Here is a 20,929-nt window from a genome sequence, read left to right as displayed (position 1 = left end):
TTATTCAAGTGCATTTTTTGTTAACAGACTGAGAGTCCATAGCTTTTTTTTGTTGTTGTTGTTTTACATTTACATTTATGCCTTACATTTACGTTTTGTTCATTTATTGTGAATATTTCAAATGCTTTCCGTTTTCAGTGTTAAATAGTCTTTAGAAATAAAAGTGTATTGATCTTTGGAAAGGTGTACCTGCATTATTATGCCATTATCATTATTTTAGATGAAAATGGTCTCAGAACGACAATATTATCGTTTATCGCAATAATTTCTTGGCCAATTTATCGTCCAGCAAAATTTGTTATCGTGACAGGCCTAGATGAATTGTCAGATGCTTTGAGAATTTTTTTCCCTTTAGGTGCTGATGCTGAGCCCTAAACAGATGCCTGTTAAAAGCAAACATCTCCCCTGGCTGGTTACGCCACATAAAATTAGCCTCTCTGCAAATTACTGTCAGAGTTGTGGTTTGTTGATTTGGTTCCTCTCTCATTCTCGCTGCCTTGTTCTTTACTGTGATTATTTCTTCATATCTAGAGGTAAAAATGTGTTTTGATGTCTAAGCAATGGTTCATTAGCATTTTTGTATTGCTTCTCCCATTAGCATAAGTTTAAATCATTGGAGCTAGCGATATGCTAACAGTGCAGAGAGGGCCCAAAGCTTGTTGTTGACAGTGTTGGGGAGTAGCTAAGTTCAGTGCTACAAACATAAACATTCATTACATTTTGTTGTTTGACAATACTTCAGTTGTTTTCCAATTTGTCTTGCTTTTCAAGTAATTAGCTTTTTCGTTATAGGTTTTGTATAGGTTTTGTTGTTTGCTTTATTAATTATTATTTATTTAGTTGTTTGCATGCAATTATGCATTAATAGTTATTACTACATATAACGTGTAACAAGGAGACTATAAAATAAAGTGCTACCAATATTTCTCAGATACAACCCAGGCTCATTGGAAAAGCGATATGTTGCTTCTTGCACGTTTCGTGACATTTTTAAAGTGAAACCACATTTAGTTTTATCTGAAACTGATGAACGTGAACGTTTGTTGTTGTATGTAACATGGCAGTTCAGAAATGAAATGTCTGGTGAGTGCACTAAAAGGTTAATGCTATAATCACATTATCACCCTACCCTAAACCTAATCGATAGTGTTAACAAAAGCAGATGTGAGATAAAAATGCATTTGCTGAAGCAACCATGCAATTTCAGCTTGCTTCTACAAGTCTTTGAGCTTGTGTTTCATGGGACTGAAGTCTTTGAGCTTGTGTTTTATGTGATGCAAACACCAAAATGTAAAATATATCAAACGTAAAGTCAGTTCTGGCAAGTCATGTTAGCCAAGCTTGCATCAGCTGACATCACGTCTTCCTATACGATGTCTATTACAGCATACATATATAAGCTCCTTCAGTGCTATCAGCAGCTATCGCGTTCTCCAAAGCTCATTTACTCTCCACCATCCCCAGCTCGTCCTCTCGGCCAGTCAGGATTTGGTATTCTTATTCCCCTTGAATCAGACTAAAATTATTTCCCAAATTATTTTGTACATTAAATATTGACATTATTGATATCTGCAATACATTTAGTTGTTTCTGTTCTGTTTGCCCTAAGGTGGGTTATTCCTGCTCTCCCTGCTCTTATCCATGCTAGGCTGCATTGATGCGCAGGGAGTTCTTGCCCAGAACAGAAACATACCGCCAATCTAAACTATTTGCTAATTATCAATCATCTTTAACGATAGTGGTCCTGACAGAAGTGTAGTTTACAAATCATGCTCTATGGTTAAAATGTTTTAAGGGTCATAGCATAGTATTGTGCAAGGAAAGTAAGTCTTTATTAATCGATAATCCACCCCAGTAATCATATGGTGTGAAAAGGAATAAAAGTTATTGGTGTCTTACTGCCACTAGTGGTGATTTCAATTGAAAAATAATAATGTTTACATAGATTCATTGTAATTAGCTATTTCCCAAAGGGTAACTAAACTAATGTAGCATGTCAGACTAAAACCTGGTTGCAATTTAAAATAGCTTCTCCACAAATAGTTATTACCAAATTCACCCTGTTGAGTGAGTTTCAAGTAATCATAAAACCCATGTGCACACAAACAGAGAAGCACAACGGACACACATTGCATTGCCTGGATATTCAGTTTAGCATTATTTTGTCACTTTATACACTTTATCTCTTGTTTTGGGAGACATCTCGCAGCTTGTCCTCCAGCAGACAGTAAATGTGTGCTGAACTAATCCATTTTCCTCCTCTTCCCATCTCTTCCTCTTATCATTTCAGTCTTCATCATCGCTATTAGTCCCAAACGATAGATTGCAGAGAATGCCGCCATTTTATGACCACCTACCAGCTTACCATTTCCCTGCTTTCTCTGCCTCTCTCACCATAAGACTGAATAGGCCAACAATCTACTGCAATTTGCCGGAGCAATTTCTGCTATGCCTTCAGCCTGTGTCTAACAATAGCAGGAGAGAGAGGAAGATTATTCTTGAGCAATTATGTTTTTTCTTTCTCTCTCCATCATTCCTTTTCATCATCTGTCTGTCTCTTTGTAATAGTTAATAGCAATATTTTAATACAATTGTGCACCAATCAACATAGGTTTCTGTAATATCTTAATTGTTACTCATAGACGGCAATTAAATTAAATGGAGAGAACTGATGGAGACTTTTGCTGGAGTGTCCATACTTCTCAGATTTCAATTTTTTTCAGTAATCAGTAATCTCTGTGTTAGAAGACATTTCAATATGAACTCATGTTTGCATCAAATACTTGATGTGGACTCATGATAGACATACTAATTTTACTGCACTATGCTTCTACTCTATTTAAGCAATTATCTCAGTTGTGTATTTTAATTTCTTCTAAGGAATTGTAGGATAAACATCTTAAAGGTTCACCCAAAAATGAAAATTAGCCCATGATTTACTCACCCTCAGGTCATCCTAGTTGTATATGACAAAAAGTCCTGGCTAATCCAAGCATTATAATGGCAGTGAATTGTTGAATCGTTTTTGAAGTCCATAAAAGGGCACCTGTCCGCAGTTCAAAATGCTTACGCTACGTCTGAGGAGCGTAACTAGTGTGCAATGTCGTCAGACGTAGCGTAAGCATTTTGAACTGCGAGAGGCACTACACTTTTTCCATAAATTGAATACGAAAGGCGATCGCCCGGAAGCTAGATAATTTACTTTATAAAGTTTTAAATATGGATATTTTTCTTACACAAACGCATCGATTCGCTTCAGAAGGCCTTTATTAACCCCCCGAAGCCGCATGGAGCAGTTATATGACGGACAGATGCACTTTTATGGACTTAAAAAACGATGCAACAATTCACTGCCATAATGCTTGGATTAGCCAGGACTTTTTTTAATATAATATAACTTGTTCGTCTGAAAAAAGATTGTCATATACACCTAAGATGACTTGAGGGTAAGTAAATCATGGGCTAATTTTCATTTTTGGGCTACCCTTTAAGTTATAGTTCTTAACTTCTTATACTTCACTTTTGGAAGTTAATTTTGTTCATCTAATCCTGTCAGTCATATTACCTCATTCATCCAGCATCCTTTCACCAACATATAATATAATATAGAATAATATAATATAATATAATATAATACAATATAATAAATTAATATACTGCCCAGCCAAAAAAAGTCTCTTTTTGCATTTAAATAGGCAAATGCTTAAAGGGTTAATTCACCCAAAAATAAAAATTCTGTCATTAATTACTTACCCTCATGTTGTTCGACACCTGTAAGACCTCCGTTCATCTTCAGAACACAAATTAAGATATTTTAGTGGAAATCCGATGGCTCAGAAAGGCCTCCATTGGCACAATATACTTTTACACTCTCAAGACCCATAAAAGGTACTAAAGACGTCTTTACAAAGTCCATCTCACTACAGTGCAGGTTCTACAATAACTTTATGAATCGATGAGAATAGTTTTTGTGCGCAAAAAAACCCTAAATAACGACTTATATAGTGATGACCGATTTCAAAACAAGGCATCATGAAGCTTCGAAGTGTTACGAATCAGCGAGTCGATTCAGCAGTTTGGATCGCCAAAGTGACGTGATTTCAGCAGTTTGGCGGTTTGACTTGCGAATCATGATCATGAATTCTCATCGATTCATAAAATTGTTGTAGAACCACTGTAGTGAGGTGGACTTTGTAACAACGTCTTTAGTACCTTTTAAGGGTCTTGAGAGTGTAAAAGTACATTGCTGCCAATGGAGGCCTTTCTGAGCCATCAGATTTCAACTAAAATATCTTAATTTGTGTTCCGAAGATGAACAGAGGTCTTACGGGTGTCGAACGACATGAGGGTAAGTAATTAATGACAGAATTTTATCATTTTTGGGTGAACTAACCCTTTAAGAGTCAATGATTGGATCATTATTGCAGTTATTATTATGTTTCTAGCATGATATGCTGTATGTTTGCCAAGAATTCTTCTAACCCTAATTGATGGTGTGAAGGTTTTTTTCTTTTTCTTTAACATGCTAAAATCCTGAAAGAATAGTAATAGTAAGGGAGGAAGCATGAAAAATCATTTTTACACATGAATTGAGTCCAGACCTTAAAAGCATTGCAAGTCTTTGGGATATGCTGGAGTAGACTTTACAGAGAGCTTGACTCTTGCAATGTCAATTTAAGATCTTGACAAAAAATTGATGCACCTCTTGATGGAAATAACATCACAACATTTATTTCCATCAAAAGGTGCATCCATTTTTTCAAGATCTTGACCAAATCACTCACTATCACTCTTAAGGATAAAAAAAAGGTGAATTAAAGGCACACCATGTAGGTTTTTGAGCCCCTAGAGGTCGCCTATTCAAAACTAAGGTGTAGCTTGATGACGGCGAGATTGTGGAATCTTGGGAGTTGTAGTCTTCACCTCACAGCCGGTGGAAAAGAATCGGGATGGGACCCGGACAGAAATCATGTTCATTGATGAGATTATTAACTTTACTGTAGTATAAAGCAGATATGTAATATATGTAGTATATTGCTTGACAGCAGCAGAACTTTTATTATGCCACAGTTGCCGCTTATGCTTCAAGCATAGTAACACAGGGCTGATTTATCATATTAGATACATTTGAGTGTGTTTAAAATTATGTTATAACATTACTCCATGCGCTAAAATATTACTTATTGTCCCTTTAAACACAAACAGAGAATTCGATTATGTCCAATGAAATATCTAATAGTAATATTTGTGTATTAAAAACTTCCTCTATGTACATCTCTCTGAACAACTAAAGAGTGTGTGGTACTCACTACATGAATAGTGAATGAGTGAATAACAAATTGATTCCATACACATGTATTCATTCTCATATTTGTACTCCCTCATGTTGCATTCAGTATCACTGCTTCTGTTGTGGTAGTGGATTTCTGAGGTTTGTGTGTATTTACCATAATCATATGCAGTTCACACTACAGTCCTGTCAGATTCTTTTACCTTCATTTAATTTTGTAGTCAGATGTATTTTGGCATGGGGTTGTCCTCCTTCCTGGAACAGAACAGAAGTGTGTGTGTCTACGATGAAGGTGGAGATTTATTGCTGAGAATCCTACAGGGATCCCTGATTCTGTTTAGTTCAGAAAATACTGCACTTTAGGAAGGTAATATGGCATACAAGCTGACACATTTATTGACGCAAATACAAATTTGAAACGAAAGTGAGAGCTTGTGGGTTCATTGCATTTGACAAAAAGCCATTTGAAAGCACATTAGTGCAAGAGAGGGAGAGATATCTTGATTACATGGATGGTCTTTAGGGTGTTTTTTCACTCATAGTTTAGAGCAACATTGTGTGTTTTCTCCCTTAGTTCAGTCTGGGTTTGAAAACACACCATACAAATTGAGAGTTTGTAGTTTAATGTCCAACAGTCAGAATTAATCAACAGACTTAGAAAAGCTCAAATGTATTTAATATGTATGGTAATTATCAGCAGATTACACATTTAGGTCTTAATCTGCCCCTTCATTCCTTTTGCTTCTGCTCTATATTCACCCATCTTTGCCCTGATTTCAAATGTATGTCTGTAAAAAACTTTTATTTTGATCTTACAGAGATTCTCTTTATAAAATGTATCATATACAGAGCAGTCAAACCTGATAGCAGGTGCATGTTAGCGCTATTTATAGCATTTAGCTTAGCATAGAATAGCTGTGGCAAATTTGGCAGTGTGTGTCTTTGTGTAGATAAACATCCTCTTATTTTGAAGATGTGTGTATCTGCATTTGTGTTCGTGTAGCACCTGGACTGCTCACTGTTGTGGACAAATGACCCCATTATAGTTACACTGGGGGGTCATCCATCAGCTCAGTTCTAGCCCTTTGCGCTCAGACACCGTCTGCAAGAGGACAAGTTTCAAGTTTCCAGTTTAATTTATTTATAAAGCACATTTATAACAACCTTCGTTATCTAGGTTCATTCATATCCAACATTAACAAACACAATCATGAGACATTGAAAGCACAAGAGTACAAATGGGTTTTCAGAAGACTTTTAAACTCAGATACTGTGGTCGCTGTTTTAATAGATAATGGCCAGTACACCATAGCCTCAGCATTTGTGTGTATGTGGGTGTGTGTGAGAGAGCTCGTACCCTGTGTGTGCATTAAATTTGTTCCAAAAATAGTTAATCCAGCATACATAATGACTCAAATTTAGGCTGGAGGAGTGTGTATAGAACCAAATAAAACAAATATATTGTCTTTCTGTGGATTCAATAAAGTCTATGCAAATAACTCTGTTATTTGTTATAAGCTTACATCTTTCTAAATGTTCTTCGATTTATGCTTAAAGAAAGAAAAAAATACTTGCCATTACGTTTAACTATAATTAGTCTCATAATGTACTGTTCAAAAGTTTGGGTCAGTAAGATTTTCTTTAAGAAATTCATTTTATTCACAGAGGATGCATTGAATTGATCAAAACTGACAGTAAAAACATCCATTTCAAATAAATGCTTTCTACTCATCAGACAATCCTCAAAAATGTATAATTGTTTTCTTAAAAATATCATACAGCACGATTGTTCGACATTGATGATAATAATAATAAATGTTTCTTGAGCATCAAAACATATTAGAATGATTTCTGAAGGATCATGTGACATGGAGTAATGATGCTGAAAATTCAGCTTTGACATCACAGGGATAAATTGCATTTTAAAGTATATTAAAATAGAAATTGGTGATTTGTTTCACTATTGTAATGGGGCCTTGGCGAGTATAAGCAGTGGCAGAACTACAACTTTAAACATTGGGTGGCCGAGGCTATAGACCATGAAATAAAATTAGTATGTCGACCTAACCTGGCATCAAAAAAAGCATAAATAAGTCCTATGATTGCTGCTTAGAGGTAGATATGATAAACACAAGTTCTTCATTGTGGAAGAAAGTGTGGTCCAAAATATTTTTCACGTTCATTTTCTCTTAATATCCAACACTAATATACATTCAACAATGTGTTACACCATCACATGTCAAAAACAAATGCCTCGTTCAACAAAAGGTGAAATTAAATTTCTATCAGCATCAAACTGCGAGTATAGTCAGTTAGTGCCCTGGACACCCTGGACAGACCTATCCTTTGAAAAATCTTACCGACCCAAACTTTTGAACAGCATCGTGTTGATTCACTGAAAATAATATATGCTACACAAATGTGTTCATTGAGTAAATGTATCTTGCTTTAAAGATGTTTGGCTGTTTTTACTGGAAAACAAGACAAAAATACAGATTAATAAAGTGATTTTTCGCAGCACAGAGGAGAATTGATATGATGTATGGTGATGTCACTCTGTTGATGTGTCCTGCTTTGCAAGGCAGCTTGCCAGTATTCCCCCAGTGCACCCTGGGAGCTCATTACAGGTGTCTCTGAGCTTGTGAAACACACCACGATGCGGTTGTGTGAACCCTCTTCATTAAATACTACGAAACAGCCACAGCAATGATACTGAAACATCTGACAGGAAATCCACAAGTGTGTGCGATTTACAGTTACTGTATATGCTTTAGTGAGGCAGACAGTTTGTTCTGTGTAATTGTTAGCATCTCAGTCTGTTTATTTATCCACAGAGGCTTTTGTCCTGTGAGTACTTTTTCCTATCAATGCATTTCTGTTTTTCCCATCATTACACACACACACACACACACAGAATCAGATTATCTGCGTTGCTTTCTCACCTTGCAGCAGTGATGTTATGTTTTCTGAGACTTGTTGTGTAGAAACATGGCACGTTTAGCTGCAGTTTACTCTGATTGGAATTTGCTCTTGGTTTGTCCTTGTGAGTAAGTAACGTAACGTTTACATCATGCCATTTAAATGCTGAAAATCTCTCTCTCTCTCCCTCTCTCTGTCATTTAGAGTCGTAGTCCACGTCACTCCCAGTCCACTCAGTCAGGTTTGGCAGACCAGGCATCTAAACTGTCCTTCGCATCTGCTGAGTCTCTGGAGACCATGTCTGAGGCAGACATGCCGCTGGGCTTCAACCGCATGAACCGTTTCCGTCAGAGCCTCCCCCTCTCCCGCTCTGCAAGCCAGAATAAACTACGCTCTCCAGGTAACATACACACACACACACTTCATCTGAGTATAAATCAAACGTTCACAGTAAATTACCATCTTTACCTGACACTCAAAAGACTGATTCGCTTATTTCCACATACACACAACTTTACTAGTGACAGCGCTGTGGTGCTGTCACGGCTAACAGGTTCTCCAATGGTTATGCAGATTTAAGTCGACCTACACTATCGTTCAAAAGTAAGATTTTTTGTTTTCGAAGAAATTATTACAAAAAATTTATATTTGAAATAAATGCTGTTCTTTTGAATTTTATATTTATTAAATAATCCTGAAAAAATGCTCAAAAATAAGTTCAGTAAAGATGCTAAATTGATCAAAAGTGACACTAAAGATGTGTATATATTGTAAAAGTCTATCACCGAATCCACAAAAATATTAAGAAGCACAACTTTTTTCAACATAATAATTGTTCAATAATAATAATAATTGAGCAGCAAATCCGCATATTAGAATGATTTCTGAATGATCATGTGACACTGAAGACGTCCTGTAATGTAATGATATACAAAGCCATAAATAATCTCATTAATCTCATCTAATCTCTCTCATTCATCCAATCCATTGTATAACTCACTGTACCTAAATGAGTGTTAATCAGACTTTTCTGAACTGTTATTGTACAACAAATATAAATCACAGAAAACCTGTTTATCTTTTTTTGAGAAACTATTTTAAAAAAAACTATTTCAGTGTGCAACTGAGAAGCAAGAAGCTTTGTTAAAATGTGAACATTAACCCAAAGGTTATGCGGACATTTACTTGGATGTTTAATAGACAATTAAGTATTCATTGTGATACACATATCCTTTTAAATAACTCAAAATTACAAGAACATTAACCTCAGGAAATATGTGTGGGATAAATGAAAGTTTGTAGACCATAGCTAGTATCTCACTCATTAGCCCTGTTGGGGAGTGACTGTTCTGCAACTAGATAGTGATAGATAGTGTTTTCTACTTTTTGATAGTTAATAGCAGTGCTTTAATAGTACAATGCATTCACATAAACTGACCTACAACAGTTTCTTTTTTAGCTTTGGTTTCCATGGTGTGAACTGAAGTATCTCTTAGTCTTGAACTTTCACTCTGTGCGTGTTAGCAGCAAGCTCACAATATTTGCTGAAAGTGATTCAGTTTGAGCTGTTCCCCACAGAGAGATTATTGTCCCATCAGCAGGAAGTTTAGAATCACCTGATGCCCCGTTAGGTGAAGTGTGCCGAGATAAACTGACAGAAACTGATGACAAAAAGTCTGCAGGAAGAGTTCAGCAGCCGTAAACATGAGGCTTGCTGTCGCTCACATCCCTCTCAAAATCTGCCCGTCACTCTCTTTTACAACAGTTTAGTACACTCACAAAAATATATTTAAGCTTACATTTAAGATTTAACTATTTAAATTGCATGTAAAATGTCCATTCATTTGGATTACACCGTTTTAACATAAACTAATGAACTTAATGTAATGCTTGTCACACTTTATACAGGGAGTGCAGAATTATTAGGCACGTTGATTTTCTGATCATATTTTTTTTCCAGGCACATTTGACCAATTCCAAACCACAGTAATCCTAATAACTACTATTGATTTAGTATTTAATAATGTATAAGTGATATATAATTGTTCATGAAGGCTGGAAATGAAAATCACCTTATATTCAGGTGTGCAGAATTATTAGGCATGTTTTCTTTTACAGATAAATTGAGCCAAAAAAGAGATTTAACTCAGACTGAAAAGTCAAAAAGTATTAAATGCCCATGAGAAGGATGCAATACTAATGCAATACTAGACATTGCAGTTAAGGCGTGACCATTGGACAGTGAAATGCTCGTTGGGTCAGCAGGATCTGACAAAAACAGGTGGTGAAGAAAAGACACCTGTTAACTGCAAAAGAATTAAGAATTAAGGTGAAGAATTAAGGGTGAAACCATCAGGAACCCTTTAGTCTCCAGCGCCACCATTTTCCAGAGCTGCAACCTACCTGGAGTCTCCAGAAGTGCAAGGTGTCAGGATCTCAGAGACTTCAGTTAGGTAAAGAATCCTAAAAAATGACCCCCACTAGATAAGAATCACAAGCTGAAGTGTTGTAAAATACATGAAGAAGGTTTTTTTATAGGCTTTATGGACAGATAGGTTGAGAGTGACTCTTGAAGGACCAGCACCACATCCTCTAGTACCACTGTTTGAAGAATTCATCTTCCAGAATCTGGCAGTACGTTTTGGGAGTTCATTTTAGTCCATCCTGAAGTCCGTTTTGCAGAGATGGACTAAAAATGAACTCCCAAAACGTACTGCCAGATTCTGGAAGATGAATTCTTCAAACAGTGGTACTAGAGGATGTGGTGCTGGTCCTTCAAGAGTCATTCTCAACCCATAAAACCTATAAAGCCTATAAAAAAGCAGGCTTCATGTATTTTGCAACACTTCAGCTTGTGATTCTTATCTAGTGGGGGTCATTTTTTAGGATTCTTTACCTAACTGAAGTCTCTGAGATCCTGACACCTTGCACTTCTGGAGACTCCAGGTAGGTTGCAGCTCTGGAAAATGGTGGCGCTGGAGACTAAAGGGTTCCTGATGGTTTCACCCTTAATTCTTCACCTTAATTCTTAATTCTTTTGCAGTTAACAGGTGTCTTTTCTCCGCCACATGTTTTTGTCTGACCCTGCTGACCCAACGAGCATTTCACTGTCCAATGGTCACGCCTTAACTGCAATGTCTAGTATTGCATTAGTATTGCATCCTTCTCATGGGCATTTAATAATTTTTGACTTTTCAGTCTGAGTTAAATCTCTTTTTTGGCTCAATTTATCTGTAAAAGAAAACATGCCTAATAATTCTGCACACCTGAATATAAGGTGTTTTTCATTTCCAGCCTTCATGAACAATTATATATCACTTATACATTATTAAATACTAAATTAATAGTAGTTATTAGGATTACTGTGGTTTGGAATTGGTCAAATGTGCCTGGAAAAAAAATATGATCAGAAAATCAACGTGCCTAATAATTCTGCACTCCCTGTATTTGTTAGTCATACTTAAATGAAACAGTATGATTTATGCACTCAAAAAATCATGGCATAGTTTATTATTGACTATTTGCATTATATTTGTATTTATTTAAATAATCGTATTTTCAAAATGATTTCTTTGAAATTACTTGGAATCAGCAAAAACTTGAAAAACTTCAGTATGAACATATGGTTAGTTGTGCAACAAGCCATATTCAAATGTATGAGATTGACAAATTGGATTTATTGTTGATACGTAACTATATAAACCTGGTTATTTTGTATTTAAAACAGATAAAACAAATTCCGTTTATTAGTACTGTTAAAGAAATCTTACATGCACTACATTGCCAAAAGTTTTGGGACGCCTGCCTTTACATGCACATGAACTTTAATGACATCCCATTATCCATAGGGTTTAATATGGAGTTGTCCCACCCGTTGAAGCTATAACAGCTTCAACTCTTCTGGGAAGACTTTCCACAAAGTTTAGCAGTGTGTTTAAGGGAATTCTAGATCATTCTTCTAGAAGTGCATTTGTGAGGTCAGGCACTGATGTTGGACGAGAAGGCCTGGCTCGCAGTCTCCGCTCTAATTCATCCCAAAGGTGTTCTATCGGGTTGAGGTTAGGACCAGTCAAGTTCCTCCACACCAAACTTGCTCATCCATGTCTTTATGGACCTTGCTTTGTGCACTGGTGCGCAGTCATGTTGGAACAGGAAGAGGCCATCCCCTAACTGTTCCCACAAAGTTGGGAGCATGAAGTTGTCCAAAATGTCTTGGTATGCTGAAGCATTAAGAGTTCCTTTCATTGGAACTAAGGGGCCAAGCCCAACCCCTGAAAAACAACCTCACACCATAATCCCCCTCCACCAAACTTTACACTTGGCACAATGCAGTCAAGCAAGTACCGTTCTCCTGGCAACCGCCATACCATCGGATTGCCAGACAGAGAAGCGTGAATAGTCACTTCAGAGAACACGTCTCCACTGCTCTAGAGTCCAGTGGCAGTGTGCTTTACACCACTGCATCCAACGCTTTGCATTGCACTTGGTGATGTAAGGCTGGGATGCAGGTGCTCGGCCATGAAAACCCATTCCATGAAGCTCTCTACGCACTGTTCTTGAGCTAATCTGAAGGCCACACGAAGTTTGGAGGTTTGTAGCTAATAACTCTGCAGAAAGTTGGCAACGTCTGTGCACTGTGCGCCTCAGCACGTGCTGACCCCGCTCTGTGATTTTACGTGGCCTACCACTTACGTGGCTGAGTTGCTATTGTTCCCAATTGCTTCCACTTTATTATAATACCACTAACAGTTGACCATGGAATATTTAGTTGTGAGGAAATTTCACGAATGGACTTAATACACAGGTGGCAACCTATCACAGTACCACACTTGAATTCACTGAGGGTGACCCATTCTTTCACAAATGTTTCTAGAAGCAGTCTGATGCCTAGTGCTTGATTTTATACACCGTTAGCCATGGAAGTGATTGGAACACCTGAATTCAAAGATTTGGAGGGGTGTCCCAATACTTTTGGCAGTATAGTGTATTTCTTACCCGTGTAATTTATGCATGACATACAAATATGCATCACATAAAGTTTTGTATTAGTTAATGTTAAAACTGTAATCCAATTGGATTTTATATGCTTTATATGCTTTCCTGACTTTCTTCTTACCTCTCTCCTCTCTCCTAAGGTGTCCTCTTCCTGCAGTTTGGAGATGAGACCAGGCGTGTTCATATCACTCATGAGCTCAACAGTTTGGAGACATTGCACGCCCTCATCGTGCACATGTTCCCTCAGAAGCTGACAGCAGGAATGCTGAAGTCCCCGAATACAGCCATCTTGATCAAAGATGAAGCCAGGAACGTCTTCTATGAGCTGGAGGACGTGAGAGACATACAGGACCGCAGCATCATTAAAATCTATCGCAAAGAGCCCATCTATGCCTCCTATCCTGCGGCACATCTTGCCAACGGAGACCTCAGGGTGAGATATTTCTACTGCATTCAGTGATTCAGTTTGTTTGCCATCTTACATTGTCCCGGTATGGGCTTAAGGGTAAAATAAGGCACTGAGCATGATCCATATTTAAAGAATGTTTTCTTTTCCTAGTCAAAATAAGAAATCACAAGGTTACGGCTATAGATCCCAGTATGCGGCAAAATCAGAGGCAGACCTAACCTTCAAATTGATGTCACGGTCCTCTTTGCGCGTTAAATATTTTAAAGGGAAGTACCCGTTGTTTGATCCACTGAGCGACGTCTTTCAGATTTGGATGTTCTTGAACTCTGAGGTTTTTGAAATATGCACAGTTTTTGGCATACCACTTGGGAGTTTTACTTTGTGAGCTCGCTGTGCTACCACAGGAGTTTGATGTGGGTTGACTTTGAAATGCAATCATGTTGCGTCACTCTGTTGATCAAATGTTCATTTTTACTTCTCTGGTGTGAGTCGTCTTTACCATTTCATACCCTCTGAGAGTGTCAAGCTCACTTTCAGCTAACACTAGACATGAGTCTGTTAATGTATGCAAATGTTTCTATTTATTTTCTGTCTGTGGGGGTTTGTGTTCACAATGATGTTTGAGGGTGTGTGTGTTTATTCTGTTTGGGGTTTTTTATTCTGTTTTTTATTTATTTATGAGGGTTGGCAATGTAGAATATAACGACAAATGTTTCTAAAATTATTATTATTTTTAGTTTAAATAAGTTTAAGTTTAAATATTTAAAATATATATATTTTAATTTTTTAAATAAAACTTTTTGAAAATTAAACAATGAAAATATTATCTGGAAAATAATTACTTTCTGTTAAGTTGGCTGTTAATTCGTCTGTCTGTAGGATAAAATAATTCTGATTAAACAGTAATAATATAAATTTCAGTGTGTTAAAAATGATTAAATGTAACGTAATTAATCAAAAAAAATTTTTTGAAAACCCCTAGTTAGTTTTTTTAATTAATTTAAATTCACATTCGTTTTTTAGGTTAATTTGTGGGTTAAAATTAGGTTAAAAGCGATTCCAAAAAGTGGCAACCTGCAGTGACGAGTTCATTGTGCCTTTTGACTACTTTGAATTTATTCAAATTACCACTTGAGTTGAAACTCTACAGCCTTTCGCTGTGTGTATGCGTGTGTGAATTTATACAACCCATTTCTATGTCATCAGCAGAACTCTGGACAGAACATGTCAACTGCTCCCTGGAGTGTGTAGTTGCATAGGCTAACAAGCTATATCCCTGTAGTGCTTCAGGAAGTTTGACTGCTCTCAGAGTACCAGAACAAAAGGGAACAGTGATGAAAAGCAATGTATATAAAGAAAAGATGGATGAGTGCCTTAAGATAAAACAAAACAAGATGTTCCATAATATTAAGTAAACTAAAAAGCAGATATAGAAGTTATGAAATGATTTGCAGGATTGGAAATGAGAGGTGAAAAGAAAACGAAAGATACTGAGATGCAACCAGGCAGAAAAATGGATCTAATAGATGAGTGTGGGTTTCCTGGTGTTTGTGAATGGAGAGTTAAAAGCTCTTCTTCTTCTCATTGTAGCATAGTAAAGTATATGCGCTCACTCAGAAGTGGTGGTGAAATCTGAATACAGTGTCATGTAATCCAATGTTATGCCAGTAGCTTTAGCTAGACTGGGTGAAAGGATTGAATAGGGTGAATGGAGCTCCCCAGAGTTGAATTACAGACCGATGAAAAGAAAGAGTGAGAGAGAAGTAGAGAATGGGGCAATGAGTCTAGAGCTCCGCTCTTGGTTTCGTGCTAAACCTCAGAGGATTGCTCTTGCTTTTGAGATGTTTGATTTGCAAGCACCACATTTTCACTTTTGAATGATTTTTGCCGCATATCGACTTCTCTTGAACACTTCTAACTATGAGTGTAAGAGAGTAAATGAATGAAACTGATGCCTGAAGGTGGTTTTTACAGTAAATGTCTGTAGGATTTTAAACATTCTGTCAGACAAATAATGTCTATATAAGTGCCAATAAATTGTATTTTGCCATCTGAATGTAAATTAATACAAATTAATTTGTTAAATCATGCTGCTCTTATAAATAGTAGAAAACAAACACTGTTAGACACAGTTAAATACCATGTTATGCTTGACAAAAAGGATGTCACTTGCTCTCCATAATGTCATTTAAAATGTTATGAACATAGAAGTCATTCCATGTGTGTTCATACTTCATGTATTCAGTCTTTTACCTGTCCTACAACTTGGATTCATATAAAGTTACTCAGAGTGATGTATCATTAAATGCTATTTATTTATTTTTCTGTCTTGTTTTAGAGAGAGATGGTTTACACATCCAGGGACTCGTCACCTACCCGTCGCCTCAACACCCTTCCTTCCTCCACTTCCTCACCCTCTTCCGGCTCCCCTTCCCGATCCCGTCTCTCCTACAGTGGAGGTCGCCCCCCCTCTTTCGCTGGTCCGGGTCACCCTCACCCCCAGGGCCCCCAGCATCCATCTCACTCCCACCACCCTTCGCCCTCTCACGGACAGGCTCAAGGCCTAACCCCCTCCTCCTCAGCCATCCTGGAGCGTCGTGATGTCAAACCTGACGAGGAGATGTCTGGAAAAAACATGGTCCTCCTGAAGAATGAAGGTCTTTATGCTGATCCCTATAGCTTGATGCACGAGGGTCGACTTAGTATCGCTTCTACTCAGTCCCTGGCCACCATCGCTGACCCCTTCGGCTTCCCTGTGTCAGGAGGGCTGTACCGCAGAGGTTCAGTTCGGTCTCTCAGTACATACTCAGCCGCAGCGCTGCAAAGCGACCTAGAGGACAGCCTGTATAAACCTGGAGGTTCTCTATACTCTGATACATATGGCAGCTCCACGCTTGGCATGGGCTTTCGTCTGCCGCCCTCCTCCCCACAGAAGATTCCTGACGTGCAGCTGCGTGACAGGGATTCGTTCACCGGGTCTCCAAGCCGAGGGTCGCCTGTGAGAACGACCTTCCGCAAGGACTCCGCTTCCTCTTCTGTGTTTGTAGAGAGTCCAAAGTCCAGACCCAGCTCCAGTTCTGAACCCCTGGGAGATGGGAATAAGGGTCCTGGATTTGGGTCGCCATTGTCTGGAGGCGAGACGGACACACGGTAAGCACTAGCAACAGTGTGTATGTGCATGTATGTGGTACAGATTAGCTGTGAGTTTGTGGATGTGATGACATTAATGCACTTTTTTTGTTGTTGACAAAAACACATTTTCATTGACAAGAAGTGTACATCAATCTAAAGACTCTAAACAAGCAAATGAATAGAAAACTAGATAGACAGATCCTTAAGCACACTAACGTTCAAAAGTTTGGTGTTGGTAAGATTTTTTAAAATAGTTTTGAAATAATTTTCTAATAAATTAATGTTGTCTTATAATACCTTAACCAAGTTTGTTTTGTTCTTCCTTCATATTTAAAATGTTTTCCTCATGTTTTGATGATTTAATCGAACTTGTAGGGTCTATATCCACTCCGGACATCCCTTTTGGCCATTAATGTGTAAATAAAATATTTTTTAAAAGTTTAAAATGTCATTTATTTATGTGATGTCAAAGCTGAATTTGCAGCATCATTACTCCAGTTTTCAGTGTCACATGATCCTTCAGAAAACATTATAATTTGATGATAAAAACATATTTTGTAACTTTATAAATGCCTTTACTGTTACTGTTAATCAGTTCAATGCATCCTTGATTAATAAAAGTGTTATTTTTTTATTTTACTTTTGAACTGTGGTGTAGTAATGCATAAACATTTAAAACTTTTTTCTTAGAAATAAATATAAAAAACATAGGGGACCCCTGCAGACCCTCATGACTGTAATGCATATATACATAAATAAATATAAGCATATTTTAAGAGACTTACTGACCTTGACACACAGTCATGTTTTAACATTCATTTTATTTTTTTATTAAAATGTTAGTTTAGGTTGTAAAATGTCTCATGGTGTGACTCTTTTGAACTGTAAACCCTGATATATATTAATTTATTAATATTTTAATTTTTTTAAACATGTTATTGCTGTTTACATCATATTAAATAATTATATTGCAACTTTTGTTGAAAATGTTTCCTCAAAATCACACATGAAACCACAATGAATACACAGAGTACATTTCAAACAAGGTTTAAAAAAAAGGAAATAGTTTTCTTTATCTTTACTGTGGACCTTCTTATTTGACCCATATGCATTATTTGTGGCACCGTCTTTTCATTGTGAAGCCCTGGGATTGTGTGGCACATTTTAAAAGGAGACTGGGTAAGTCTTTTCCCAAGCAGATTGACCCAACAGCTAAACCGTTTTTACTGCTCTTCCCTTAAAAAACAAAACCTGCACTCGCGCAATGGTACTTATGTATTGTATCTTCAGTGATAATCCGTGATTAAGAGAAATTTGCTGTCTCTGAACAGATACTGTGGATAATGGACACTGCTAACCTACATACAAGACATAATATCTTGTGAAATGCATATTGTGATGTATATTTAAAACGTGTACAGTTATTTATTGTCTGTCTGTCTGTCTTGGTAGCAGGGATCGTATGGAGGCAATGGAGAAGCAAATAGCCAGTCTGACTGGACTGGTTCAGAGCGTCCTAACCCGAGCACCAGACAGCGACAGCACGTAAGACGTCACTACATCCACAGAGCCATCTATGATCCATTTACATGGAACCAAAGCCAATCAGATGCTCACTTACATTGACAAAACCAACCTATAAAAGTCATCTCACTCATACAGACCATCAGCCATAACAGGCTTCTGATGTCCCAATCACATTCAACATTAGACACACAGTAACTGAGTTCCCAGTTCAAATTATTTTATGGAGAAACTTCACTTTTATGGAGAAATAAATGGTGTTTTAAGTAATTTTTTTTTAGTAATTTTAGATAATTATCACATGCAACATGAAATACAGTATTTACAGTAATTAAATAATTCAGAGACGCAGCCTGTTGTTGCTCTCTAGCATTGAGCTAAAGCATTAGTGAGTATTATTATGCTAAAACGTTCCATACTACCCCTCTTCATGTGTATGGAAAACAACTGTACATAAGACTGCATACCTTGCGAAATGCACTTAACATTAAATACCAGTTTGCATAATGCAGTCAACCATTTCACACATACTCAGTGTTGTTAGCATGGTACCATTTTGCTTTCATGTGGTAATATCCTGCACTCTCATGTTTGCTATGTAGCCATTGGCTATTCGTATGTTTCAAAGGCTTGCAAATGTCTTCACTTGCTGAATGTAAAGTGCTTGTATTGGAATTGTGTGTGCTGGTGCTATTTTTTCGTCCTGCAATCGCCATGAGTCTCTTTGTACCGGTGCTTTGATGTTGCTGGACATTTATTGTCATTCATATTCGATGTGACAAGTCATTCACGTCAACTATGGAATATTTTATGTAAGGAAATTAATAGTATTTAGATTATTACCTCCGAAAAAGAGTGATGAGGCAAAAGGGTAGAGTAGAGATTTAAAAACAAATGCATTGTATAAAGAGAAAATTCAGTAAGGATCTCAATTTTAGGATAGAAACTGTTCACACTATGCCTGATGCAAATACTGTTGCTTAGTGAAGTTGTTTATTACCAAAAATATTTTTTTAAATAACCACTAATTACAGTGCAAATCTGTGTACTTGGTGTTTATAAGGATTTTGTTTCCAATCTTTGTTTCAAATTTGTGCTCATAATTGAGACTTGGTGTAAATAGGTCTTACAGATGGTGTTAAGTGAGAGTTCATTGCTTATTATTGCTTATTATTATCATAAAAGCCAGTTGTGGTGGAGCATAGTGTTGACGTGTTTATATTCAGTTCAATATGAATCTCAGTAGCGTATTGGGTTGAATTGTTCAGTTTTAATAGACTACCGTTCAAAAGTTTGGGATTTGTTTAATGTGTTAGAAAGAAGTCTCCTAATGCAAGGCTGTTTATTTGGTCAAAAATACAGTAAAAACATTAATATATTTAAATAGCATTATAATAATTTTTTTTCTAATTGAATATATTATAAATGTTATTTATTCCTGTGATGGCAAAGCTGAAATTTCTGCATCATTACTCCAGTCTTCAGTTTCACATTATCCTTCAGAAATCATTCTGATATGATGATTTGCTGCTCAAAAACATTTATTTTTATGTTGAAAACAGCTGTGCTGCTTTTTCATGATTCTTTAATTAATAGAAATGTCAATATTCATTTATTTGAAAAATATTTTTTTCTTTTGTAACATTCTAAATGTCTACACTTTTGATCAATTTAATGTATCCTTGCCAAATAAAACTCATTTTAAAAAATCTTGCTGACCACAAACTTGTGAACGGTAGTGAACATGTTTTAACAGTTTTATAGGTTAAATAAAGCTGTGTTACCCAGAGGAATTGAATAGTGTGGAAATAGTGAAAGGCACAGTAGCAGTGCTTTGATAGTAGCGTAACCCATTATTAGGCACAGAGAAGGCTACTGTAGTATTGCTGTAGTACAGTGGGAGTGTGTAGTGTTAGATGCTGTTGTACAGTGGTAGTGTATAGTGTTAGATGCTGTTGTACAGTGATAGTGTATAGTGTTAGGTGCTGTAGTAGAGGGGTAGTGTATAGTAGTGTAGTTCAGAGTAGTGTTAGGTGCTGTTGTACAGTGATAGTGTATAGTGTTAGGTGCTGTAGTACAGTGGTAGTGTATAGTAGTGTAGTTCAGAGTAGTGTTAGGTGCTGTAGTACAGTGATAGTGTACAGTGTTAGATGCTGTTGTACAGTGGTAGTGTATAGTGTTAGATGCTGTTGTACAGTGATAGTGAATAGTGTTAGGTGCTGTAGTACAGTGATAGTGTATAGTGTTAGGTGCTGTAGTACAGTGGTAGTGTATAGTAGTGTAGTTCAGAGTAGTGTTAGGTGCTGTAGTACAGTGGTAGTATCATGGCTGTATGATCCTCAGATGCGGCCTGCTGCGTCTCTGCATGATGGCGGGCTGCCCTCCGGACCAGGGGGCGGACTTTTCACGGCCCTTCCCTTTCTCTTCCAGCGAGAAGACCGAATCCACCAGCGATGGCTCCGCCACAGGAAGTGAGTCCAGCTACTTCTCTATGGTTGTCCAGAGCAGTCGTAAGGCAGGGTGTCAAACTAATTTCTGATCTGTCTAATATTGTGTTCTTAGTAGATCAGGCTGGCCCAAGTTTGAAACACTGATGATCTAAAACAGGCCTTTGACTTGACAAACCAGACATGACATTCTTTATCAGAGTGCACTTGAAG

At 37.2% G+C, this 20,929-nt stretch overlaps 1 protein-coding gene across 1 annotated transcript in view; it reads left to right on the top strand.

Moving 5' to 3' along the window:
• The window catches only part of srcin1a (SRC kinase signaling inhibitor 1a), a gene marked incomplete at both ends in the record, with an annotated part of 131,162 nt that overhangs the window by 84,931 nt on the left and 25,302 nt on the right, over positions 1–20,929 (top strand). Inside the window, 5 exons of the mRNA XM_079828709.1 lie at positions 8,414–8,609; positions 13,345–13,637; positions 15,952–16,763; positions 18,198–18,290; positions 20,613–20,740. Of these exons, the coding sequence (XP_079684835.1) occupies positions 8,414–8,609; positions 13,345–13,637; positions 15,952–16,763; positions 18,198–18,290; positions 20,613–20,740 (1,522 nt within the window). The remainder of the gene's footprint in view (positions 1–8,413; positions 8,610–13,344; positions 13,638–15,951; positions 16,764–18,197; positions 18,291–20,612; positions 20,741–20,929) is intronic.

Source organism: Gobio gobio (assembly GCF_949357685.1).
Source record: "Gobio gobio genome assembly, chromosome: 1".
Taxonomy (NCBI): Eukaryota; Metazoa; Chordata; class Actinopteri; order Cypriniformes; family Gobionidae; genus Gobio; species Gobio gobio.
The sequence above is the reverse complement of the archived record's forward strand: the minus strand, read 5'-3'. Positions and strand labels throughout refer to the sequence as shown.